This window comes from Budorcas taxicolor, chromosome 2 (assembly GCF_023091745.1).
Source record: "Budorcas taxicolor isolate Tak-1 chromosome 2, Takin1.1, whole genome shotgun sequence".
NCBI lineage: Eukaryota > Metazoa > Chordata > Mammalia > Artiodactyla > Bovidae > Budorcas > Budorcas taxicolor.
This window is the reverse complement of record NC_068911.1, coordinates 179,997,743-180,022,919: the sequence shown is the minus strand read 5'-3', so window position 1 is coordinate 180,022,919 and position 25,177 is coordinate 179,997,743. Positions and strand designations below refer to the sequence as shown.

The window sequence follows — 25,177 nt, the reverse complement described above, 5'->3', positions numbered from 1 at the left end:
ATGGGTCACACTGCCGACAGGTGGCAGAGCGGGACTCCGCTGGGGCCCCGACTCCGGAGCACTGCTCGGGGCGGGAGCAGTGGAGGCTGGGGGTGGAGCTCGGAGCCCCAGGGCCCGGGTACAGCGACCGGGCGGGCTGGATGTTCAGAGGAACGAAACCAGTATGGCTCACACGTTCCCTCCAAGCCCGGCGCTCAGTCACACGCCCTTTGCCCCCAGATGACGCCCTGAGCCGGGTGCCAATGTTCGCACCTTGTGCACGGACACAGGCTCAGAGAGGCAGAACTGCTTCCCCTGGGACGCGGCCTGGGAGGGAGGCGTGGCGGGAGTTGGGGAAGGGGGATTCGGTTCCGTGCCTGCACTGGGCAGTTCCGCAGCCCGCTCCAGACGTGTGAAGTCATCCGAGCGCCTTGTAAACACATTTTCAGCAAAGCGTGTGACCCCTTTTCTGGGTCAGCAAAGATGATCCTGAAGACTGGCCTTTCCCGGTGTGTGTGTGTGTGTGTGTGTGTGTGTGTGTGTTGGGGAAGATCATCCTGAAGACTGGCCTTTCCGGGTGTGTGTGTGTGTGTGTATGTGTGTGTGTTGGGGAGGGTCTTCCCTTCGTTTCCCGCTCCTCCCCTTCCCCTCCCTCCTCCTCGCGTGTGCGTGTGTGTGTGTGTGTGTGTGTGTGTGTGTTGGGGAGGGTCTTCCCTTCGTTTCCCGCTCCTCCCCTTCCCCTCCCTCCTCCTTGCGCGCGCGTGTGTGTGCGTGTGTGTGTGTGTGTGTGTGTGTGTGTGTGTGTGTTGGGGAGGGTCTTCCCTTCGTTTCCCGCTCCTCCCCTTCCCCTCCCTCCTCGCGCCCCTCACGCCGCCTCCTCCTCCTCTGTCCTCCTCCACCAGGCTCCCCTCCCCCACCCTCCGTTTCCCCTCCCGGCCCCGCCCACCCCGTGATCACGTGGGGCCCGCCGGATTTAAGCCTAATCTGCCCGGCGCTCAGCCGGCGGTCTGGCTGTGGGGGAGTCTGGGTGGGTCTCCCGGGCCCTGGCAGAGGCCTGCAGAGGGTGCCCACGGCCGCCCCCCATGAGCTTGGGGCTGGAGCAGTCGTTGGAGGTGGTTATCCAGGTGGGCCCGGGTCTGTGCCCCGTGCAGGGCAGGGGCGCGGAGCCTCGCAGGAGAGGGTGAGGGGCGGCGCGTCTCGGGGTGCAGGCGTGGGTGAGCCGGGGACCCCCGCTTGCAGCTCTAGGCCAGGGTGGGGGCGGAGGGGTCTGGGGCTCAGTTCTGGGGCTCTGTCCAGTGCCCCTCGAGTGAAGGGGAGTCCCCACCTCCAGGTTTTAGGGTTGGGGTGACCCCTGCTAGCACTGTGGGGCCCTCACCCGTCCTGGGCGGGAGCCCCAGGCACCCCGCCTGCCCGGGGCGGGGTCTGTGAGTGGGCCGTGCCTTTGGCTCGCTTCTCGGGCCCCCGGGGGACTCCTTCCCAGGGCAGGGGCGCACGGAGCATAGCGTCCTGTTGGGCTTCGTGCGAGTCTGACTCCCAAGCGTCCTTCCAGGTGGGGTTTCCTGAGCGCCTCCTGGGCACCCACGTCTCGGGTGGCAGCCCTGTTTCTTTGCCACCTGCGCCAGGGAGCCCTGGGTCTCAGGCCCCTCGCAGACCCTCCCGCTTTCCCCGCAGACTCTGGAGAGGAGCCTCCTGGGGTCGGGCCTGGTCCAGGACTCGAGGCCCGCCCGCCTGTCTGCCCGCATCAGGGAGATCGTCACCCGCAGCCTCTCCCAGCCTGAGAGCGCAGGTACCGCTCCCTGCCCCCGCCACGCCCCAGACACTCCTCTCCACAGTCGTGACGTCGGTAACGATGGCAGCTTCCATTTCTTGAATCCTCGCTGTGAGGCAGGCACAGACCCATGATGGAGGGTCCTATTTTACAGATGACAAAATGGAGGCTTGGAGGTGTCATTTGCCTAGACTTGGCTCCACGTCCTGCTGTGTGAAGGCGGGGCATCCCCTCCTTGCTTGCAGGAAGCCTGCTTGGAAGACTAAACCCCAAACACCGCGTTCTCTCCCAGGGAAGGGGTGGCCTGGGTGAATCCAAGACAACAGGGAGAAGGCAACTCAGCTTAGCTCAGGGCTCTGTAGACAGCCTGGGGTTGGCAGTGCCCGTTCTCCACCTGGGCAGGAAGGCTCATGGGCCCCCAGGCCCCTGGAGGGGGGCCCCCACAACCTCCTATGTGCTTTGACAGTCTGGGAAAGGGCCCCTCAGCTGCAGCTCCCTTCAGGGACGTGGTCTGTCTTCCTGCCTCCAGGGATGGGTGGGGCACCCGTTTGGGGAGGCGGTCCCTCTGGACACAGGTGGAGGCCAGTCGTGTGCCCGCTGTCCTGCAGGCCCGGCCCCCGAGATGGCTTCCATGCTGTCGCTGCAGGAGGAGAACCAGCTGCTGCAGCAGGAGCTGTCCCGCGTGGAGGACCTGCTGGCCCAGAGCCGGGCGGAGCGCGACGAGCTAGCCATCAAGTACAGCGCGGCCAGCGAGAGGGTGGGTGCTGCGGGGCGCAGGGCACGGGGCTCCCCAGCCTTGGGGGTGGGAGGCACCCTGGGCAGCGCGCCCGGGAGGAGAGGTGGGCCCCGGAGCCAGGCGGCCTGTGTTCAGGTTGTGACTCTGCCCACTCGAGTGGCCTTCAACACGTCTCTCCACTCTACACGCCTGCTGTCTACAGTGGGGACAGTGACGACACGGAGCTGCGGAACCTATAGGACAAGGGGATGAAGTGCCGGGAGCCTGGGTGTTTCATCCCCAGCTGTCCTGGGGGTGGGGCATGGAGAACAAGACCCCCGAGAGTCCCCCGCTGCAGTCTCTGGGCATCTCTTGTACCCCTGTGTACCTGGGCCGGGGTGTGCACAGACCTGGCCCGCTCTCCCAGATGAGGCCCCGCCAAGGAAGGACAGGGTAGCCGGGCCTGCGCCCAAGTCCAGACAGGGTTTGTGTCAGGGGGCCTGTGCCGCGGGGCGGGGCAGGAGGTCTGTGTGCTGGGCACAGGTCGTTCTCAGTGCGTCGTCTCCTTTAGGTCGCCAGGCTCCAGGCAGGCGACCCTGGGGAGGTGATGGTGGCTGCAAGTTGGTGAGAGAGCTGCATGCGGGAGGAAGTGTGTGTGCCTGTGGGGGGCGGGTAATGGAGTAACACGTAATAGTGTCTGTGGGTTCTTGAGCCCCTGCTGTGTGCCAAGTGTGTGCTGGGAGCTTGACGTTTGAGATACAGAAGTTGGGACCGTTGCGATGCTCGTGTAATGGAGGAGCTCACTGAGGCTCAGAGCGGGAAAGCGCTGTGCTCGGAGTCGCGCAGCCCAGGGCTCTGCATTGTGGCTTTGTTTCCTGGGGATGGAAAGAGGCCACTGGGCTGGGAGTCCCATGGGGCAGCTGGTCCTGGGAAAATTGGAAGGACCTCAGATACGACCCCCTAATACTGCAAGCGGCAAGCTGAAGCCTGCAGATTGACGCTGGCCCAGGGTCCCCTGAGCAGGACTGGCAGAGCCAGGGTTGCCCAGGACTCACTGAGCTGGGCCCGTCTACACGAGGGCTTGTTACCCGGCGGTGGAAGGAGTGATCTGTGTCTCCCTGTTGGTGTGGGCTGTGCCTGTGTCCTGGCATCCGCCCGCTGGGATAAGCCTTCACCTTGTTGGGACTTGCAGAGAAGCAGAGCGGGGGGTCTAAAGCGGACCCCAGCACTGGGCACAGCGCAGGGCTCGTTTTCCCAGGGTTTGCAGGGAGTATGGGGGGCAGGCTGGGCTAATGCGCATTGTTTGTGGTGCCTGAGCCAGCCCCTCCCATTGAGGCCAGTCATCTTGGGGCCCCTGGCACAGTGTCAGGCCCGGGGGGGGCTGCCTCTTAAATGCCAGCTTCTAACCAACAGTGGGGCCAGCATAGCCCCCCCGGCTGGGAAGGGAAGGGAGGAAGAGGTGGAGGGGGCCGTTCCCTTTCCTGCGAGGACGCTGCTGGGGGGCTGCGTTAGTCTAGGAAGTTCCCTCCTGTGGCTGGGGGGGCTGGGATAGCGTGCAGAGGGAGCCTGGCGTGAGGCTGTCCCCTGTGTGTGATGGTGTGCGTGGGGCCCCCTGGTTAGATGAGGGTGACCTTGAGGCCTCTCCTGGGGGTGGGTCCCCAGGTAATATCAGAGCCTGGAGATCGCCTCATGAGAGGTGGGGAGACAGGCCCAGGGAGGGCATCGTGGGGCCAAGGCCGCTGGTAGAGCTGGGCTGAGCCCCTGGCCTGGGCACTGCAGCCCTGGGGCATCGTCCCTCTCGGCTGCGCGTGTGGCCCTGGGCCGAGGGCAGTGGGGCCTGCAGCCACAGTGGTGCATGTGGCCTGGCTTGAGGTTGTTTGGACCCTTAAACTCCTAGCCCCTCGAGCGGGGTGGAGCTGAGGTCATGATCTGTTTCCAGAGGCTGCTTGTGAGGAGGCTGAGGCGGTGACCCCCCTGGGTCAGAGGGGGGACCTCAGGTCCCTGTGAGGCCCCCACTCTCCCATCCCTGAGGAGCAGTTGTTGGGCCAGCCCCGCTCCCGCAGTGTCCATGGTAACCTGGACCGGGTGAGCCGCGTACAGTGGGGCGGAGGTTGCTAGGGGAGACAGTAAACTTCTTTCATCCTTGGCTTGGGAGCAGCCTGCTTCCTTTTTGACTTATGAGTGAATTTGAAAGAGATTGTGGAAAGGGCTGGGCTGTGGCCAGAGGGGCAGGGGTCTGGCTGTGAGCCCTGGGAAACAGCGGAGCACTGGCAACTGCAGGGACCCCCATAAACCCGAGAGACGGACAGCGCCTGGTTCCCACAGCGGCAGGGACCCCCGTAAACCCGAGAGACGGACAGCGCCTGGTTCACGCAGCTGTGTGAGACACACACCACGGCCACCGGCAGACCCTTTGTATGTGCACGAGTGCATGTGTGCAAGTCACTTCAGTCGTGTCTGACACTTGGTGACCCTGTGGACCCTGGGCCACCAGGCTCCTCTGTCCATGGATTCTCCAGGCAAGAATACTGGAGGGGGTTACCATGCCCTCCTCCAGGGGATCTTTCCAACCCAGGGATCAAACCCAGGTCTCTTATGTCTCCTGCATTGATAGGTGGGTGCCCTTCTATATACACACACCAACGGCCCACCAAGAGGATGCACTCAGATACACACAAGCTGCACCAGACACCACACCGTCCCATCCGCACGCATAGCCACACACTATGGCGTGTGTGCCCACATTGCACACAGCCCAATGCTGGCTGGATACCTACAGCCAGACACAGGTGTGCACAGATGCACGCAGACCCCCCTCGTACAGCTGTGCACACAGGCGTACAAATGCATGGACATGTAGGCACACACGCAGACGTACCCATCTGCTTCACCACAATGTATGCCTTGGACCACAGATGCCACCTCACCCAGGTCCCCATGAAGGCCCAGACACAGACACACAGGGTCACACTTGGAGACAAACGACAAAACACACACCCTGACATCCAGGAAGCACCTGCTGGATGGTTGACACACACGCAGCATCCCGGTGCCGCGGCCAGCACAGACTCTCTGCCCTTCACCTAACTGGGGTGGACTCCATGCAGATACTGGCCACGGGCTTGCTGCCTGCCGTCCAGGGAGAGGGACCCCCTGTGTATCGCCTGCTCCCGCACCCTCAGACCAGGTTCCCCCAACATGAGCTGCAGCTGCCACACAGCCTCCGTGGGCACAGTCACCCTGTCCCAGCGCTGTCCCCGGGGTGGGGATGGAGATGAGGTGGTTCTCAGCTTGGTGGCTCCCTGAGCCTCTCCTGCCGCACCGCTTAACCCCGGCCTGGAGGGCCAGCGTGGCCCGGGCCCCTGGTCCGCGTGGGTGATGGTTGTCGTCCTTGCTTTTGGCCTCCCCGGGACCGGACGTGGGTGTGTGTGTGAACGGATGCCCTCCCCCGCCTCTCACAGGCCAGGCTCTGGGCTCAGCCCTGCTGTCGGTCCACTCTGGGCACCATCCTCCTCTGAGCCCTGACATCCTCGGCTGCCTCCGCCCTCCTTTCTACACTTCTGGGGGAGGCTAGGGGCCCCCTGGGACCAGCAGGTGCCTGGAGGAGTGAGGGGGTTTGGGCTAGTGGAGGCTGTCAGAGCCTGGGACCACCTGGGCCTGCAAGGCATCATGGGTCGGGGTCCAGCCTGGCGCCCCCTACAGAGGCCTGAGCCTGCCTTCTGGGGAGGCGCAGGACTCTCACCCGGGGCCCTTCCCCGCAGCTGGAGCAGGCTGTGGTAGGGTGATGAAGGGGCTACAGGCTGCCTGGGCGTGGGGGACGGGGTGGGGTGGAGGTCCCCCCAGTGAGGGGGAGCGGAGAGCTGGGGGCCAGGCTGGGCTGGGCTTGTGAACAGCCACGCCATGTGTCAAAACACTTGTGCTCGCCTCTCAGAAGCTTGAGCACTGTGTGTGTGGGGAGTGGGAGCCAGGTGAGTCCGCCAGTGCCAGTCTGGGGTATCTGAGACGACCTGTGTGCGCTGTGCGTGTGCGCGTCTCTGAGCTCACACCTGTGCACCTGTGTTGACGCCTCTGAGTGTGTTACCTGTGCTGGTGCTGTTAATTCATGAGCGTGCTATTCTAAGATAGCATGCTCACGGTCCTAAGATACAGTGGGGAGCAAACTCCAGGTTTCCTGGGTTCGGGTGGCATGGCACGGATCTCATAGTTGGCCACACAGGGCGCTGGGTGCTTTGGAGCATGCCCAGGCCTCAAGGTTTGCCCCAGGGGCATCTTTGTGTTTTGTGTGCACATGTGTGTGGGCCCACCTGCACGCATCCCTGCACACCCTGTGTGTCCCTGCACACCCTGTCTGTGTGCCCCTGCTTGCCTCGTATGTGTTTATGCTTGGCCGTGCACACGTGCTCTCCGTCCTGGGCTTGCCTGCAAGGCATCGTGGGTCGGGGTCCAGCCTGGTGCCCCCTACAGAGGCCTGAGCCTGCCTTCTGGGGAGGCGCAGGACTCTCACCCGGGGCCCTTCCCCGCAGCTGCAGCAGGCTGTGCGTCGGGAGTCTGGGGAGCCGGAAGCCCAGGAGTCCAGGGGGCTGGCCCTGCAGAGCGTGGAGCTTCGGCGGCAGCTGCAGGAGGAGCAGGCCTCCTACCGGCGCAAGCTGCAGGCCTACCAGGAGGGCCAGCAGCGGCAGGCGCAGCTCGTGCAGCGGCTGCAGGCCAAGGTCGGGCCAGCGCCCCGCCCTCCGCGCACCTTTCCTCCCCCAACCCCAACCCCCGCGGCTGACCCGCTCTCTGCCCACCCCCAGATTCTCCAGTGCAAGAAGAAGAGCTCGGAGACGGAGCAGCAGCTGCTGGAGAGATGCACAGAGCTGGAGCAGCTGCGGCTGCGGGTGGGCGCCGGGGGGCTGGGGGGCAGGGCTGACCCTTCCTGCCCTGCCCAGTCTGATGCCCCCCGCTTCCCGACCCCTCAGGACGCAGGGCACAGCCAGGACCTGGAGAGCGCCCTCGTCCGCCTGGAGGAGGAGCAGCAGAGGTGGGCCCGCGGGGGGCGCGCGGGGGCCGGCCGCCCTCCGCCCAGGCACCCACCTGCTCTCCTCTGCCTCGCCCAGGAGCGCAAGCCTGGCCCAGGTGAACGCGCTGCTCCGGGAACAGCTGGACCAGGCGAGCTCGGCCAACCAGGCCCTGCGGGACGATATCCGCAAGGTGACCAGCGACTGGGCGCGCAGCCGGCAGGAGCTGGAGCAGCGGGAGGCTGCCTGGAGGCGTGAGGGCGAGGTGGGCGAGGGGCCGGGGCCGCGGGGCCCCGCTGGGCTGGCGGGGGAGGGGCCCCGCGCCAGCTGAGCCCTTTGATTCTGCAGCAAGAACACCGGCGTGGGGCATCATGCCCTTCTCCAGGGCATCTTCCCAACCCTAGGATGGAACCCGGGTCTCCTGCACTGCAGGCAGATTCTTTCCGATCTGAGCCGCCAGGGAAGCCCCGTTAGGGAGGAGAACGGTTGTCATAACAATAGCCTTGATTAGTGCCTATTGTGTAAGAGGCGGGCGTTTTCTCCTCTGATCCCCTTAACGTACATGGATGGTGTTCTAGTCCTCCTGAAGAGAGGTTGAGCTGCTGCCCAGTCGTGCTGCAGGCAGCTGGGATGCAGACCGAGGTCTCCGGCATCTTCCGCCCTTCCCCGTGCAGGCTTGGACGCCCAGCTCCCTGGGCCAGGGGGAGGCGGGGGCTGGTGAGCGAGGCAGCTCGGACCCAGCCTTGCGAGCCGGCGGTGGGGGCGGCACACGGCCCCTGGGGCGGCCCTTGGGACCTCACTGCGCCCCTCGGTCCCCCAGTCTTTCAGCGCCTACTTCAGCCACGAGCACAGTCGCCTGCTCCTCGTCTGGAGGCAGGTCGTGGGGGCCCGACGGCTGATCAGCGAGGTGAAGACGGCCACTGAGAGGTGAGGCTGGCGGGGGCGCGGCCCTGCTCTCCACGAGTTCAGCTCCGCCCAGCTGGGCTTCAGTCCAAACCGACCCGCCTGCTGTATGCCGGCCTTGGGAGACCCAGAGGCACCTAGTGATAATTAACTCTTACCAGATGAGGGCAGTCATGTCGTATTTGCTTAACGTATTTACTAAACTGACTGTGACTAAATAGTCGTATTTTACTAAACTAAAAACATTTTTTTAGTAAAAAAACTTTTTTGTAGTTTTAATAATTTTTAGTAAAACATTCTTTTAAAGTTTAGTAAGCATATTCTACTAAACTAAAAACTGTTTTATTGTTTTCTAAATTTACTGTTTCCTAGTTACTACTGGTACCCTGGAGGCAGCCATGGCAACCCACTCCAGTATTCTTGCCTGGAGAATCCCCAAGGACAGAGGAGCCTGGCGGGCTGCAGTCCGTGGGGTCGCAAGAGTCAGACACGACGGAGCGACTAAGCATAGCACAGTCATTACTAGTAACGAGTAAACATTCGCTGGGCATTTGCTACTAGTCAGGCTCTTTGGACCTCTTATTTCATCTCAGATCCCCAGTGTTCCTGTGGGGCAGGAGCTGTAATAGTCCTCAATTTTCAGGGGAGGACATTGAGGCCCAGAGAGTTAAATCACAGAGCGGTAGGAAGGAGGCTGAGGCAGGATTTATCACCCCTGTTTTTAACCTGCTGGACGGTTTGGTGAGCCTGGTGGGCTGCCATCTATGGGGTCACACAGAGTCGGACACGACTGAAGTGACTCAGCTTGACCTAGACTGTTCGCTGTCTCCTGCCAAGGGCCTGGCGACCTGCAGGGAATTCCCTGGCTAGGACTCTCTGTTTTCACTGCTGAGGGTCCAGGTTCAGTCCCTGGTCAGGGAACCAAGATCCCGCAAGCTGTGTGCGGCCAAAAAGTTTTAGAATAAGAACAAAGGACCTTGCAGTCTCTGGACTGAGGAAGCGAGAGGTCAGTGACACGGAAGTGGAACAGAAAGGACGTCCCAGATGCTCAGAGGACGCAAGGGGCTGTGAAAGGAACAGTCGCTCAGTCGTGTCCGACTCTTTGCCACCCCGTGGACTGTACAGTCCATGGAATTCTCCAGGCCAGAATACTGGAGTGGGTAGCCTTTCCCTTCTCCAGGGGTCTTCCCAACCCAGGGCTTGAACCCAGGTCTCCCGCATTGCAGGTGGATTCTTTACCAGCTGAGCCACCAGGGAAGCCCAAGAATACTGGAGTGTGTAGCCTATCCCTTCTCCAGGGGATCTTCCCGACCCCAGGAATTGAACTGGGGTCTCCTCCATTGCAGGCAGACTCTTTACCAGCTGAGCTAGGAGGGAAGTCCCCAAGGGAAGGGGTTGGGAGGCCGGAAAAATGCTTCATAGGGAAGACAGAATTTGCACTGACCCCAAAGGATAGGTAGGGTTTCAGCTGGCGGAGCTGAGGGCCCTCCAGGGAGAGGGAACAGCAGGAGCAAAGGCTTGGGGGTGGGAGAGAGTGGCAGCCAGTGGGGCTGAAGCAGAAGGCAAGTGAGCGGGAGGTCAGGTTGGAAAAGAGCCTCACAGGCCCCTTGCCGCAGGGGGCTTGGTGTCTGCCCCCGCCCACCTCCGCCACGCACAGCTTGTGGGATCTTAGTTCCCCGACCGGGGATCAAACCTATGCCCCTGCACTGGAAGCATGGAGCCCTAAGAGCTGGACTGCTGGGGAAGTCCCTTCCTACTTGCTCTTTGAGCACGTGGGGCTGTGGGGAGAGCCCAGAGGCAGGCAGACCAGTCTGTCTCCTTTTGTGCTTTAAGCATTAAGTAATGACCTTTGGGTGAGATATCTCATACTCGCTCAGTATCCACAGTATCAATTGATTCATCAGTATCACAGATGATTTTGCTTTGGTTTTTGCATTTAAAATTGTTTGAATCAGGGTCCACAGATGTTCACAAGGTGTGATTCATTGATTTGTCTTTTAAGTCGAATATTTTATTTGTTCCAGAAACTGGGACAGTTGCCCTCAGAGATTCCCAGTCTGGATTCTGTGGTGTCATTTAACACCCTTGTCTCCTGTATTTCTTGTAAATTGGATGTTGGCTGTAAGGCTTCATCAGACTCAGGTTCGGGTTGTTGTGTTTTGACACAACCTCTTCATAATGCTGTGTGCCCTGCCATCAGGAGCCTCTCTCTGTGTGTCGGCAGCCCTTGACACTCCACGCCAAGGCCCAGACACTCCTCAGTTCCGTTCAGTTCCGTTCAGTTCAGTCGCTCAGGCGTGTCCGACTCTTTGCGACCCCAGGAATCGCAGCACGCCAGGCCTCCCTGTCCATCACCAAATCCCGAGTTCACTCAGACTCACGTCCGTCGAGTCCGTGATGCCATCCAGCCAGCTCATCCTCGGTCGTCCCCTTCTCCTCCTGCCCCCAATTCCTCCCAGCATCAGAGTCTTTTCCAATGAGTCAATTCTTCGCATGAGGTGGCCAAAGTACTGGAGCTTCAGCTTTAGCATCATTCCTTCCAAAGAAATCCCAGGGCTGATCTCCTTCAGAATGGACTGGTTGGATCTCCTTGCAGTCCAAGGGACCCTCAAGAGTCTTCTCCGACACCACAGTTCAAAAGCATCAATCCTTCGGCGCTCAGCCTTCTTCACAGTCCAACTCTTACATCCATACATGACCACAGGAAAAACCATAACCTTGACTAGACGGACCTTAGTCGGCAAAGTAATGTCTCTGCTTTTGAATATACTATCTAGGTTGGTCATAACTTTTCTTCCAAGGAGTAAGCGTCTTTTAATTTCATGGCTGCAGTCACCATCTGCAGTGATTTTGCAGCCCACAAAAATAAAGTCAGCCACTGTTTCCACTGTTTCCCCATCTATTTCCCATGAAGTGGTGGGACTGGATGCCATGATCTTAGTTTTCTGAATGTTGGGCTTTAGGCCAACTTTTTCACTCTCCACTTTCACTTTCATCAAGAGGCGTTTTAGTTCCTCTTCACTTTCTGCCATAAGGGTGGTGTCATCTGCATATCTGAGGTTATTGATATTTCTCCCGGCAGTCTTAATTCCAGCTTGTGTTTCTTCCAGTCCAGCGTTTCTCATGATGTACTCTGCATATAAGTTAAATAACCAGGGTAACAATATACAGCCTTGACGTACTCCTTTTCCTATTTGGAACCAGTCTGTTGTTCCATGTCCAGTTCTAACTGTTGCTTCCTGACCTGCATACAGATTTCTCAAGAGGCAGGTCAGGTGGTCTGGTGTTCCTATCTCTTTCAGAATTTTCCACAGTTTCTTGTGATCCACACAGTCAAAGGCTTTGGCATAGTCAATAAAGCAGAAATAGATGTTTTTCTGGAACTCTCTTGCTTTTTCAATGATCCAGCAGATATTGGCGATTTGATCTCTGGTTCCTCTGCCTTTTCTAAAACCAGCTTGAACATCAGGAAGTTCATAGGTCACGTATTGCTGAAGCCTGGCTTGGAGAATTTTGAGCATGACTTTACTAGCATGTGAGATGAGTGCAATTGTGCAGTAGTTTGAGCATTCTTTGGCATTGCCTTTCTTTGGGATTGGAATGAAAACTGACCTTTTCCAGTCCTGTAGCCATTGCTGAGTTTTCCAAATTTGCTGGCATATTGAGTGCAGCACTTTCACAGCATCATCTTTCAGGATTTGAAATAGCTCAACTGGAATTGCATCACCTCCTCTAGCTTTGTTCGTAGTGATACTTTCCAAGGCCCACTTGACTTCACATTCCAGGATGTCTGGCTCTAAATGAGTGATCATACCATCATGATTATCTGGGTTGTGAAGATCTTTTTTGTCTAGTTCTGTGTATTCTTGCCACCTCTTCTTAATATCTTCTGCTTCTGTTAGGTCCACACCATTTCTGTCCTTTATCGAGCCCATCTTTGCATGAAATATTCCCTTGATATCTCTAATTTTCTTGAAGAGGTCTCTAGTCTTTCCCATTCTGTTCTTTTCCTCTATTTCTTTGCATTGATCGCTGAAGAAGTCTTTCTTACCTCTTCTTGCTATTCTCTGGAACTCTGCATTCAGGTGCTTATATCTTTCCTTTTCTCCTTTTCGCCTTTCTTCTTTTCACAGCTATTTGTAAGGCTTCCCCAGATAGCCATTTTGCGTTTTTGCATTTCTTTTCCATGGGGATGGTCTTGATCCCTGTCTCCTGTACAATGTCACAAGCCTCATTCCATAGTTCATCAGGCACTCTTATCTATCAGATCTAGGCCCTTAAATCTATTTCTCACTTCCACTGTATAATCATAAGGGATGTGATTTAGGTCATACCTGAATGGTCTAGCGGTTTTCCCTACTTTCTTCAATTTAAGTCTGAATCTGGCAATAAGGAGTTCATGATCTGAGCCACAGTCAGCTCCCGGTCTTGTTTTTGTTGACTGTATAGAGCTTCTCCATCTTTGGCTGCAAAGAATATAATCAGTCTGATTTCGGTGTTGACCATCTGGTGATGTCCATGTGTAGAGTCTTCTCTTGTGTTGTTGGGAGAGGGTGTTTGCTATGACCAGTGCATTTTCTTGGCAAAACTCTATTAGTCTTTGCCCTGCTTCATTCCACATTCCAAGGCCAAATTTGCCTGTTACTCCAGGTGTTTCTTGACTTCCTACTTTTGCATTCCAGTCCCCTATAATGAAAAGGACATCTATTTTGGGTGTTAGTTCTAAAAGGTCTTGTAGGTCTTCATAGAACCATTCAACTTCAGCTTTTTCAGTGTTACTGGTTGGGGCATAGACTTGGATAACTGTGATACTGAATGGTTTGCCTTGGAGACGAACAGAGATCATTCTGTCGTTTTTGAGATTGCATCCAAGTACTGCATTTCAGACTCTTTGTTGACCATGATGGCTACTCCATTTCTTCTGAGGGATTCCTGCCCACAGTAGTAGATATAATGGTCATCTGAGTTAAATTCACCCATTCCAGTCCATTTTAGTTCGCTGATTCCTAGAATGTCGACGTTCACTCTTGCCATCTCCTGTTTGACCACTTCCAATTTGCCTTGATTCATGGACCTGACATTCCAGGTTCCTATGCAATATTGCTCTTTACAGCATCGGACCTTGCTTCTATCACCAGTCACATCCAGAGCTGGGTATTGTTTTTGCTTTGGCTTCATCCCTTCATTCTTTCTGGAGTTATTTCTCCACTGATCTCCAGTAGCATATTGGGCACGTACTGATCTGGGGAATTCCTTTTTAGGTATCCTATCATTTTGCCTTTTCATACTGTTCATGGGGTTCTCCAGGCAAGAATACTGAAGTGGTTTGCCATTCCCTTCTCCAGTGGACCACATTCTGTCAGACATCTCCACCATGACCTGCCCGTCTTGGGTTGCCCCGCGGGCCTGGCTTGGTTTCATTGAGTTAGACAAGGCTGTGGTCCTAGTGTGATTAGGTTGACTAGTTTTCTGTGAGTATGGTTTCAGTGTGTCTGCCCTCTGATGCCCTCTTGTAACACCTACCATCTTACTTGGGTTTCTCTTACCTTGGGCGTGGGACATCTCTTCACGGCTGCTCCAGCAAATCACAGCCGCTGCTCCTTACCTTGGACGAGGGGTATCTCCTCACCGCATTCATCAGAGATGGCAAAATCATGACGGTCTCACTCTGTCACTGTGCCATGTGTTAGCCGGAGCTTTTCTACAATAAGACACTTCCTCTTCTTACCATTTGATACCCAGTGGTACAGTCCATTCAGGAAAGGGAAAAATTTAGCCTATTTGATATATTCAAAGTATATAGTATTTTAAATTAGCATTTAACATTTTAGCATCTTGCTTTTGAATAATTCACGTAAGTACAAGATTCAAATTTTACAGGGTGTACTATGAAGAGTCCCTCCTGCCTTTGACCCAGACACTCAGGCACATTTGATAAAAGCAAATAGAGCAGACTGTACGTGTCCCTGCTCACCTGGTCCCTCCACTGCTCTGCCGCTGTGCCGGGCCGCCGCCGCGGGCTTTTCTCTGCCTGCAGCGGGCGGGGCGGCTCCCTGGTCCTGGCGCGTGGCTTCCCATGTGGTGACTTCTCTGGTTGCAGAGCACGGGCTCTCGGGCTTCCGCAGCTGCCGCTCGTGGGCTCAGCAGTTGTGGCTCCTGGGCTTAGTTGTTCCATGGCGTGTGGGATCTTCCTGGATCAGGGATCAAACCCGTGTCTCCTGCATTGGCAGGTGGATTCTTTACCACTGAGCCACCAGGGAGGCCCCCGTTGCCGTTATCATTTACACTTGGAAGCCTGCCCCCCATCCGACCCCCGTTCTGTGTCCTCTCCACCAGGGACCTGCTGCAGCTGGGAGGGGAGCTAGCCCGCACCTCGCGAGCCGTCCAGGAGGCGGGCCTGGGGCTGAGTGTGGGCCTGCGGCTGGCCGAGAGCCGGGCCGAGGCCTCCCGGGAGAAGCAGGCCCTGCTGGAGGAGCAGCTGCGGAGCAAGGAGCTGCAGGAGCAGGAGCTGGCCCGGCTGCAGCTACAGAGCAACCTGGACAAGGCCAACCTCAGTGACAGGTGGGTTCTCGAAGGCGCAGTGAGGCAGGCCTCGCTGGAGCATACAGCCGGGGGTCTGGGGCAGAGGGCTGTCTGTTCACCAACGATGGTCCCTTCCCCTGCGTGTGCTTGGCCAGTCTCCTCAGGTCCTCTGTTTGGCAGAGGGGAAGACAGGTTCAGAGGGCTCTTGCCCAGGTTTGCAGTTCAGCCTCTGCTCCCAATGGTAAAGAACCCATCTGCCAGTGCAGGAGATTAAGAGAGGCGGGTTCAATTGCTGGGTCAGGAAGATCCCCTGACCACGAAGATCCCTCCTCCTCCTGGAGGAGGGCATGCGACCCACTCCAGTCTTCTTGCCTGGAGAATCCCATGGACAGAGGAGCCTGGCGGGCTACAGTCCACGGGATTGCAAAGAGTCAGACACAACTGGGTGGCTTGGTGCCCAGCAGCACTCTGCTCCTGAGATCTAGGCAGGTCCCAGAGTGATTCCCCATGAGATAAAGTGCCTGGCACCTCATTCTCATTCAGAGATGAGAAGTCTGCAGCCCAGAGAGGAGATGGACTTGCTCCAGGTCACACAGCAAGGGCGGCAAACTAGCGTCCCTGCCTCAGGTTTGGGGAAGCTGGGGGTTTGAGGAGAAGCTGGGTGGGTCTCCCATTCACCTGTGTAGCTCCCCCACCTCCAGAGTGACCGAGCTGGCCCTGACAGTGGAGCGTCTTCAGGACCAGAATCTGGAGAAAGACCAGCTCAACAAAGCCCTCAGCGAGAAGCTTGAGGCCCTGGTGAGACGCGGGGTGGGATGGCAGGGACCAGACATAGGCTGAGGGCTGGGTAGCTTGGGCAGCCCACTCAGAATCAGCGTCACCCCTCGTTAACTGAGCACCTAGTGTGTGCCAGCTTTAATGTGAGCACCTAGTATGTGTCAGCCGTAGTGGTTAGCACATTCACTTCCTTTTTCCCATTTCATCCTCTCAGCTGTTCTGTAGCGTGATCCCCATTATACAGATGAGGAAGCTGAGGCCCAAGAGAAAATACTTGTCCAGAGTTCTAGAGCCACGTTGCTGGCGCGTCAGGACTGGAACTCATGCCTATGCCCTGCTAGCCCAGGGCTCTTCCTGTTGGAACTCAGCTGCCTCCCCACCAGAGGGACACCCCTCATGGGTGCTGCCTGGGTTGGTCACCCTGTGTGTGGTCTGGCCTGGATTCCGCGCCCAGCTCTCTTCCAACAGGCTGTGTGCCCTGGGGCACACACTGTACCTCTTGGGGCCTGGTCTGTTCAGTGAGGGCACTGGTGCTGCTGTGGGGTCTCCCAAGCCATTGGCCTCTGGGCATGGCCTTCCAGGCGCCCTGATGGGCGGTGGTCCAGGTAGGGAGACCCTGGTTTCTGACTAGGGCAGAGACCCTGACCACTCTTTCTTTGTCTTCCCAACGCCACTCTAGGAATCCCTGCGGCTCCAGGAGCAGGCGGCCCTGGAGGCAGAGGAAGGAGAGGGGCTGCAGCAGACCCTGAGGGACATGGCCCAGGTTGGAGGCAGGCCAGCACTGGCGGGGGCCTGGGCAGGGCCAGGGCAGGCGGGCCTGGACCACTGCGTCCCCTGGTGGCTTTGAGCTGAACTGCAAGCGGTTGAGGGCCCTGGCGCCCTCCCTGCTGTTCTCAGCTCCAACTCTGTCCCGAGAGGAGGCACTGCCTGTTCCCTGCTCGTCTGAGAAAGGCTCTATGGTGTCTTCTCAGTAAACGGAAGGCGTCCCGGTGGGCTGAGGGCTGTGATCAGGAAGCCTCCTTTTGGGAGGGCCCTAGGGTGTGTTGCGGAGTCTGTGGTGAAGCTGGATGCCAGGACTCCAGTGGCCGCGCTGCGCCCCACTAACCGCGCAGCTCCCCTCCCCTTCTCTCTGACCCACCCCCAGGCTGTCCTGTCGGACACGGACAGTGGCGTCCAGTTAAGTGGCTCCGAGCGCACAGCGGACACTTCGGACGGCAGCCTGCGGGGGCTCTCGGGGGCCCGGACCCCGTCCCCGCCGAGGCGGCCCTCACCCGGCCGCGGCCGCTCCCCGCGCCGAGGCCCGTCCCCCGCATGCTCGGACTCCACGCTGGCCCTCATCCACTCGGCTCTGCACAAGCGCCAGCTACAGGTCCAGGTGGGACAGGGCTTGAGCACCCTGTGCTGGGGATCCAGCCCAGGGCCGGGCCTGGCGCCTCCGTGGGTGGGGCCTGAGCACCCTAGGAAACCCTAGGGGCAGCCAGAGCCCGGGGAGAGGGTAGAGAGTCGGGACCGGAGGTGGCCGAGCACGCAGCGTCTGGAGTGGGAGGGGCCTGGTCTGCTGGGGGCGGAGCCTGGGTGGAGCTAGAGTCCTGGTGTGGGAGGGGCTTGGGCCGCTAGGGGCGGAGCTAGAGTCCTGGCGTGGGAGGGGCTTGGGCCGCTAGGGGCGGAGCCTGGGTGGAGCTAGAGTCCTGGTGTGGGAGGGGCTTGGGCCGCTAGGGGCGGAGCCTGGGTGGAGCTAGAGTCCTGGTGTGGGAGGGGCTTGGGCCGCTAGGGGCGGAGCCTGGGTGGAGCTAGAGTCCTGGTGTAGAGCGGAAGAAGAGGCGCCCACATCTACCAAGACAGCCTTGGGTGAGGGCGTCAGACGCGGGGTGCGGAAAGGAGTGTGCTTGGTGTTTGGGAGACTTGGGTAGGAGTTGTCTGGGGCCCCAGGAGCTGGAGGTTCAGAGCCCTGGCAGAGGTGTCAGAAGGGTGGGAGGGCACCGTGCAGGGGAGTGGAAACTGAGCCTATGGGCTTCGCTCCACTTTGCCGCCCAGGGATGGACGCAGGTCTGGGTCCCAGAGCAGGCTGGTGTACGTCCTGCGGAGAGCAAGGGCTTCCCTGGACTCAGTGATTCTGCCACAGGACATGCGGGGGCGCTATGAGGCCAGCCAGGACTTGCTGGGCACCCTGCGGAAGCAGCTTAGTGACAGTGAGGGTGAGCGCCGTGCCCTGGAAGAGCAGCTGCAGCGTCTGCGGGACGACGCCGACGGGGCCGCCCGGGCCCAGGAGGACGCGCAGCGGGAAGCCCAGCGCCTGCGCAGCACTGTCGACCTCCTGAACAGGTGCCAGAGGCCAGAGGTGGGGCGCCCAGCCCCAGGGATGAGTCAGCCTGCACATGCTGGATTTGCACTAATATGGTCGTAACTGGCCACGTGTGTCTGTTCAAATATAAGGCAACGTTTACAAAAGTAAAAATTCAATCTCGCAGTTGCATTAGCTTCCTATCAAGTGCACGTATGACTAGGAAACATTTCCGTCAGCCCCGAGAGTCATATTGGCAGTGTTATTCTTCTGTTTCTTGGGGATTTCAGAGACAAGAAATTATCCATTCTTGGCTGCCTGATGGTTTTGATTTTTTGTTCTTGTTCTTGTTTTTCTTTTTTAATGTAACTACATAATAAAAAGGTTGAAAATGGAGGGAAATAAAAAGGTGAAATCTCTTCACAGCCCTCCCTCCCCCACCCATCCTGACCCTGTTAATAGCCTGGCTTTGCTTTCCATCATGTTTCCTGACAGTTTGCAAGCGTCCCCCGTACACCTCCTATTTGCCAGGCTCATTGCCAAGTCCTTCACATGTACAGTCTCAGTCAGCCTTCCTGTCAACCCCATGCACCCCACTGCTGTTACTGTCTTGAGGTTGAGAGCCTTGCCCAGGGTCACACAGCAGTGTCACTGGGGTAGGAGATGGGATTCTGGTCCATCTGATGGCAAAACCAGTGCTTCCCGCCTTGAAAGGAGGAGTGCTTTTTTGTAGTAGTATTCTTAGTGAATGCCTCATTTTGCATGGTATTGTTTTTCTTAATTTCATGTTGTTATGTTTTCCTCTGCCTACTGCCAGCCTTCGTATCTAGTGTATTCACAGGTTGCCATTTTGAGCGAAGGGGAGTTGGCAGTGGAGGATATGACAGCTGTCAGCCCTAAACCAGAAACTCCAGTCTTGGAAGGAGGCTCTTCCCTCCCTTGCCCTTGCCCTGGTTGCCACGTGCTGCTGGCCTGGGCAGCAGACCTTGGGATCTGGACACGCCCAGTCTGTTGGGCCTCCCAGAACTGAAGGGCATGGGGTGCTATAAGGGGGCCTTCCTGGGCTAGGTGGGCCAGCAGACCTGGCGGCAACAGTGCCCACATGTCTCGAGCCTGGCCTGGCCTCTTCACCCAGTGGCGAGGCTTCCACCCATTTCTCTGGGCCTCCAAGTGGGCTGGATGGGGAAGAAGGATGTTTGGATTCTCTTTGCTGGAAAGAGTCGGCTCCAGGGAGACGTGGAGGAGATGAGTGGGCCACATGAGTGGGCAGGAAGGCTTCCTGGAGGCCCGGGCCTCGGAAGACGGCAGTCTGTGGTTCCTGGCTAGCACGGTAGCGTGGCCATCCTCCGTCATGGAAGGGCCCCTGGCAGCCCCTTCAGCGGCCCCTCCTCTCGTCCTGCAGGGAGAAGGACAGCCTGGTCCACAGCCTGCATGCGGCCAAGCAGCAGGCCGAGGAGCTGCGACAGGAGCGGGAGAAGCTGCAGGTGGCCCAGGAGGAGCTGCGGCGCCAGCGGGACCAGCTGGAGGAAGAGCGGGAGGACGCGGCTCAGGACTGCACGCGGGCGCGCCGGGAGCTCGAGCGCAGGCGAGTGGCTTCTGGCGCTGAGCTGGGCCCGGGGCCCTGGCTGTCCCTGGGGGCTCGGGAGCACTGACTGTGCGCGGGCCTCCCACACGCTCGGAGTCCTCGCCGCACCCCCTGCTGCAGGGTCTCCTAGCCAGACCTGCAGGAAACTGGGGCTCGGGCAGGTGGAGTCGTTTCCCAGAGATCAGAGCTGGTCGGAGGTAGAGTGTGGATGACGATAACAGCTAATACGACAGGAGATACTTTGTCGTTCGGTCGCCAGGTCGTGTCCGACTCTTTGCGACCCCATGGACACATGGCAGCATGGAAGCAGGCAGGCTTCCCTGTAGTTACAATATATAATAACTTCCCTGTAATCATGTATATAACATTTATATGAAAGCAAGCAAAGTCGCTCCGTCGTATCCAACTCTTTGTGACCCCACGGACTGCAGCCTACCACGCTCCTCCGTCCATAGGATTTTCCAGGCAAGAATATTGGAGTGGGTTGCCATTTCCTTCTCCAGGAGATCTTCCTGACCCAGGAACAGAACCCAGGTCTCCCGCACTGCAGGCAGAGGTTTTACCATCTGAGCCACCAGGGAAGATAACAGTAAATAATAGTTATATGTAACTTCATATATAATATAAAGTTACATATAACATTCAGTTCAGTTCAGTCGCTCAGTCGTGTCCGACTCTTTGCGACCCCACGAACCGCAGCACGCCAGGCTTCACTATCCATCACCAACTCCCAGAGTTTACCCAAACTCATGTCCATTGAAATGTCAGTGATGTCATCTAACCATCTCATCCTCTGTCATCCATATTATTTAATTAAAATGTAACATTTTATATGTAACATTATTCTAATTAATATTAATATTATTTTTAAATTTAAAGTTATAATAATAAGACTAATACTAACATTACTAAGTACCAGACACCATTTTAAGCATTTAGATTCTCTTATTTCACCTTCATAATAACTCTGTGATGTAGGGGCTATTATTAGCTCCATCTTATCAACAGTGAAACTGAAGCACAGAAAGGTCATTTAAGTTGCCCAAAGTCACACAGCTAGGTAGTAGAAGACCCAGGATTTGAACCCAATCACTGGGGCTTTAGAGTTAACGTCTTAATCACTGTACTGTTCATTTATTTCTCTGAGGCATAAGTAACAGTGATGTTTAGCACGTTGTGCCAGTGGATGTTATCCTTGTTTCTGAAGGCCCTTGGGGAGGTATGTCAGGTTACAATAAAGACACATGTCCTTTTAACAACTTCACAAGGTGGGTGTTACCCCATTTTGCAGATGTGAAAACTGAGGTTCAGAGTCACTGTGGGCTTGGCTGTCCCTGTGGGTGAGGCTCCTGCCTCGTGCCTGGCCTCTCGCTGCTCCAGCATGTCTGGCTGTGGGAGACTCAGGGGAGTGACTGGGGCAACCCCTGCCCTCTGCCCCACAGCCACAGACAACTGGAGCAGCTGGAAGGGAAGCGCTCAGGGCTGGCGAAGGAGCTGGTGGAGGTGCGGGAGGCGCTGAGCAGTGCCACGCTGCAGCGGGACATGCTGCAGGCCGAGAAGGCTGAGGTGGCCGAGGCACTGGCCAAGGTGGGTTCCCGTTTGCCACCCCGCCACAAGCCCACCTCTGCCCTGGGCCCCAGGCCTTCTCCCTCTGGCCACAGGCTGACCCCCTCCTCCTAGACTCAGGCTGACCTCTGTCCTGGACCGCAAACAGACCTCTGATCCCAGCCATAAGTGAACTGCCCTCTAGGCCTGGTCATACCTCTGCTTTTCCAGGTGCTTCTGGGGCAGGGCCTGTGACTCAGGTCGTCCGGCCCCATCTCTGGGCATAGGTCCTGGGGTCTGTGAGTGTTGGGGGCACAGTTCTTGGTTGGTGCCGGTCCCACTCCCTGTGTCTAGGCCCTGAGCAGGCCCGCCCCTGACCCCACGCTGATACCCTCTGACCTCTGGCTGTGCCCTGTGGCGGGAGCCGGCCTTGTCGGCCCTTGTCCAGCTCTGCGTGGGCAGCAGGCCATCTGCAGGGATTCTGTCTCACGCTGCATCTCCTTCTCATGGCCCCGCCCTGTCTGAGGGCCTTGTCTCCCCATGCCTCCCCCTCTGCCCATCTCTCTGACTTTCTCCTCGTCCTTCTGCGTCTCCGCGTCCCTCGCGTCTCTTCGCTGCTCTCTCCGCCTGACCGTCTGGCCGCTGGTTCCAACCCTGCAGGCGGAGGCTGGCCGCGTGGCGCTCGAGCTCTCCATGACCAAGCTGAGGGCGGAGGAGGCCTCTCTGCGGGACGCCTTGTCCAAGCTGAGCGCCCTGAATGAGGGTCTGGCACAGGACAAGCTGGCCCTGAACCGCGTTGTCGCCCAGGTACGTGGTGGGCCCGTGGACCCTCCTGCCTTACTCCCGCCCCTGCTCCTCAGAGACCCCCCAGAGGCGTCCCCAGGCCCAGCTCAGGCCCAGCCCACCCCTCCCTGGACGCCTCTGTCCCTCTGTCTTGTCCTGTCTCTGACTCCGTCTGTCTCCTCCCTTGTGGTCTGATGGAAAAGAAGCTTCGCAGGCCCTGCATCTCCTCCCGAATGGCCTGATGGCCTCCGGCCCCGCGCTTGGCCCTCGGGAACCTCCCCTGTCCTCTAGCCCAGTGTGGGTGATGGGTGGGCCCCCTTCCAGCATAAGGGCTGGGTTTGCCCCCACTCTCAGCCCCGCCTGACCCACAGCTGGAGGAGGAGAAGGCGGCCTTGCTGGGCCGGCAGCGGCAGGTGGAGCAGGCGGCCGCCACGTCTCAGGAGGAGCAGGATCGGCTGCAGCAGGAGCGGCTGGAGCAGGAGGTGGAGCGGCAGGGCCTGGAGGGCTCCCTGCGGGCAGCGGAGCGGGCCCGGGAGGTGCTGGAGCGCCAGCTCCCAGAGCTGCACCGCGAGCGCTGCCGGCTGCAGGAGCAGCTCGCCCAGGTGGGTGGGGGGGCAACACTGGAGGGCTTCTAGACGCTGGAAGTCACAGGCTCTGGAGCCTGATTCCCCGCTGAAATCCAGCCCCGCCTCTGCAAGCTGGGACCTGGAGCAAGCTCCCCAACGCCCCCATGTCCTGGTGGCCCCATCTGCAACACTGGGATGATAGCTCTCATCCCAGAGGGTTGTTCTGAAGAGTGCACCGTGTAAACACTTGGAAAAATGAGTCTCCACTTAGTAGATACGCGGCAGAGAAGTTCAGAACTGGAATCAGACGTGCTGGGAAACCATAGCTGGAAGGGACCTTAGGGTGTCTGTCCTGGAGGGCCTGGCTTCCTGGGAGAGGTCGCTAGCGAGCAGCCCGTGTGGCGCGGGAGCCGGGCTCCAGGCCCCTCCCTGCAGCCTGTGGGGCAGTTCTCCTGTGGTCTGTGCTATATACCCACCTTCCCTGGACATGCTGGGGGAACAGCAAGGGTTCGGTTACTGCCCAGACTGAGTGAGGACCCTGTGCACTGCAGGTCCAGAGAAGGCTGTGATTTGTCCAGACACAGCACGTCAGGGTAGACCCTGGGCTTGGGCCTGGTCTCCTGCCTGCCAGGCCAGGCCAGGGCTGGGTCAGGCCCAGGGCTGGGATGCTTCAGGATAAGCAGGGGAGACCCCACGGGTGGCGCTCACAGTGCCTAGTGGGGGCCAGCTCTCCAGGCAGGTCAGCGAGCGGGAGCAGCAGCTGGAGCAGGCCCGACAGGAGACGCAGCGGCAGACGGAGGCGCTGGAGCGGGCAACGCGGGAGAAGGAGGCTCTGGCCAAGGAGAGGGCTGGCCTGGCAGTGCAGCTGGCGGCCGCCGAGCGTGAAGGCCGGGCCCTGTCGGAGGAGGCTGCACGCCTGCGGTAAGGCCTTGGGCTCTGCCTGGCCCCCCTGGGGGGGATTGGCCAGGGTCGCCCGGTGACCAGCCCCGCCCACGCATTGGACCCGGCTGGGCAGGTAGGGTGGCACCTGGCCCTGCCTGGCCACGCCCCGGAATCCTCTGGGGCCCCGGGCGCTGGGTCCCAGGCCTCAGGTATGTCGTGTGCTGCAGCTCGGAGAAGGAAGCCCTGGAGAGCAGCCTGTTTGAGGTGCAGAGGCAGCTGGCGCAGCTTGAGTCCCGGCGGGAGCAGCTGGAGGCAGACGGGCGGGCCCTGCTGCTGGCCAAGGAGGCCCTGACCGGTAGGCAGGCCTGAGGCGAGGGGCGGCGAGCACCGGGCTCCACCCAGACTGCACCCCATGGAATTCTGGGCTCTCCCTGAAGTTGGGGTCCTTGGCTCTGGCTGACCTGGCCCCTAGCCCCTGCTCTTTCTGGGCTGCAGGCTCCTCATCTGACAGATATGAGGAGCCCCACCTCCCGAGGCTTCACCAAGATGAGGTGAGGGAAGCATGGCCTTGGCAGGATGCCTGCTGCTTATCGTCAGCAGGACCGTGAGAGAGCCCCGAACTCTCTGGAGCCATCAGCTGCCTTTATGGTGGCTTTCACTGCCCGCAGTCTCGGAACTCGGGGTTTTTTCTCGCTCCACATTTACTGAGCACCTCAAGAAGGGGAATGCCGACAGTGTCCAGTGGCCTCCAGCCCCCAGGATGGTGTCTGGATTCCTCCTGCAGTCGGGCGCACCTTCGTCGCGGCCGTTTCCATTAGTGCTGACAGTCCCCCAAGCATACCGTGGCAGTCAGTCACTAAAGGTGGCGTCTTGCGGAAAGCTGCGTGGCCTTGGGAGGACCCCTGTCTTCCCTGAGCCTCCCTGTCCTCATCTGGGAGTTGGGGGTAAGCCTCCTAGGCGTGATGTGAAGCTGTGACATGCCCGCCAGGTGCGCCAGAGTACGCGCTCAGTGACGGGGGCTGCCGTATGTTCGTGTCCTCCCCGTTTTGGGGCCCCTTCTTCAGTCATTTCATCCTTTAGATGCCGTTCCAAGTGGGTAGGGCCACTGGGCCATGCAGCTGATAGGGAACTGTGGCCCAGAGAGGGCAAGGAGGCTCTCCAGGGGAACTCAGCCTCGACACCAGAGGGACGCTTTCCCCTCTGGGACTTTGACCCCCTGGTTCCCCTGGCCCAAGTCTGCTGGCCCACTGGGGAGTTCGCCCGCAGACCTGCCTGCCCTGTACAGGGGAGCTGGCGGGCCTGCGACAGCAGATGGCAGCTGCAGAGCAGAGGGCTGCTCTGGACAAGGAGCTGACGGCCCAGAAGCTGCTGCAGACTGAGCGGGAGGCCCAGGCCTCTCTGCGGGAACAGCGGGCAGCCCACGAGGAGGATCTGCAGCGCCTCCAGCGAGAAAAGGTTCGGGCTGCTGCCTTGGGGCAGACTGGGGAGGGCTGGGTGGGGGGTGGCTCTGAACCACTAGCTTTTGCTCCTCTGTGACCTCAGGCAAGTCAGCCTTCTCACTCTGCCCCAGTCTCCAAATCTGTGAAATGGAACTTCATCTGTGTTTCAGAGGCTCTAGGGGCAGCTGGGAGGATCCATCAGGGGCCCCGTCTTATCAACCATGCAGATTCCCAGGCCCCAAACTTCCAGCCCTGGTGATCCGAGGCAGGAGGTCCACAGACATGTTTGGAAAATGCTGGTCTAATGTACAGCAGGAAAGCACTTTAATTTGTGAGAAGTGCTATTTGCATATGAAAGTGAATTCTGGAGACCAGAGCACGTAGGAAAGTAAGGGGCAGGTCACTGGAGGAGCAGAGCAGCAGTGTCTGAGCACA

At 58.8% G+C, this 25,177-nt stretch overlaps 1 protein-coding gene across 1 annotated transcript in view; it reads left to right on the top strand.

Annotated features, from left to right (window-relative positions):
• The first annotated feature begins 1,061 nt into the window (after nt 1-1,061).
• The window catches only part of LOC128071496 (rootletin-like), a 47,817-nt gene continuing 23,701 nt past the window's right edge, over nt 1,062-25,177 (top strand). Inside the window, exons 1-20 of the mRNA XM_052664330.1 lie at nt 1,062-1,103; nt 1,651-1,765; nt 2,356-2,504; nt 6,986-7,171; nt 7,256-7,339; nt 7,421-7,482; nt 7,559-7,724; nt 8,280-8,386; nt 14,699-14,923; nt 15,586-15,682; nt 16,341-16,424; nt 16,806-17,036; nt 17,784-17,983; nt 19,345-19,527; nt 20,970-21,114; nt 21,733-21,879; nt 22,210-22,457; nt 23,139-23,342; nt 23,531-23,658; nt 24,589-24,758. Of these exons, the coding sequence (XP_052520290.1) occupies nt 1,062-1,103; nt 1,651-1,765; nt 2,356-2,504; nt 6,986-7,171; nt 7,256-7,339; nt 7,421-7,482; nt 7,559-7,724; nt 8,280-8,386; nt 14,699-14,923; nt 15,586-15,682; nt 16,341-16,424; nt 16,806-17,036; nt 17,784-17,983; nt 19,345-19,527; nt 20,970-21,114; nt 21,733-21,879; nt 22,210-22,457; nt 23,139-23,342; nt 23,531-23,658; nt 24,589-24,758 (2,973 nt within the window). The remainder of the gene's footprint in view (nt 1,104-1,650; nt 1,766-2,355; nt 2,505-6,985; nt 7,172-7,255; nt 7,340-7,420; nt 7,483-7,558; nt 7,725-8,279; nt 8,387-14,698; nt 14,924-15,585; nt 15,683-16,340; nt 16,425-16,805; nt 17,037-17,783; nt 17,984-19,344; nt 19,528-20,969; nt 21,115-21,732; nt 21,880-22,209; nt 22,458-23,138; nt 23,343-23,530; nt 23,659-24,588; nt 24,759-25,177) is intronic.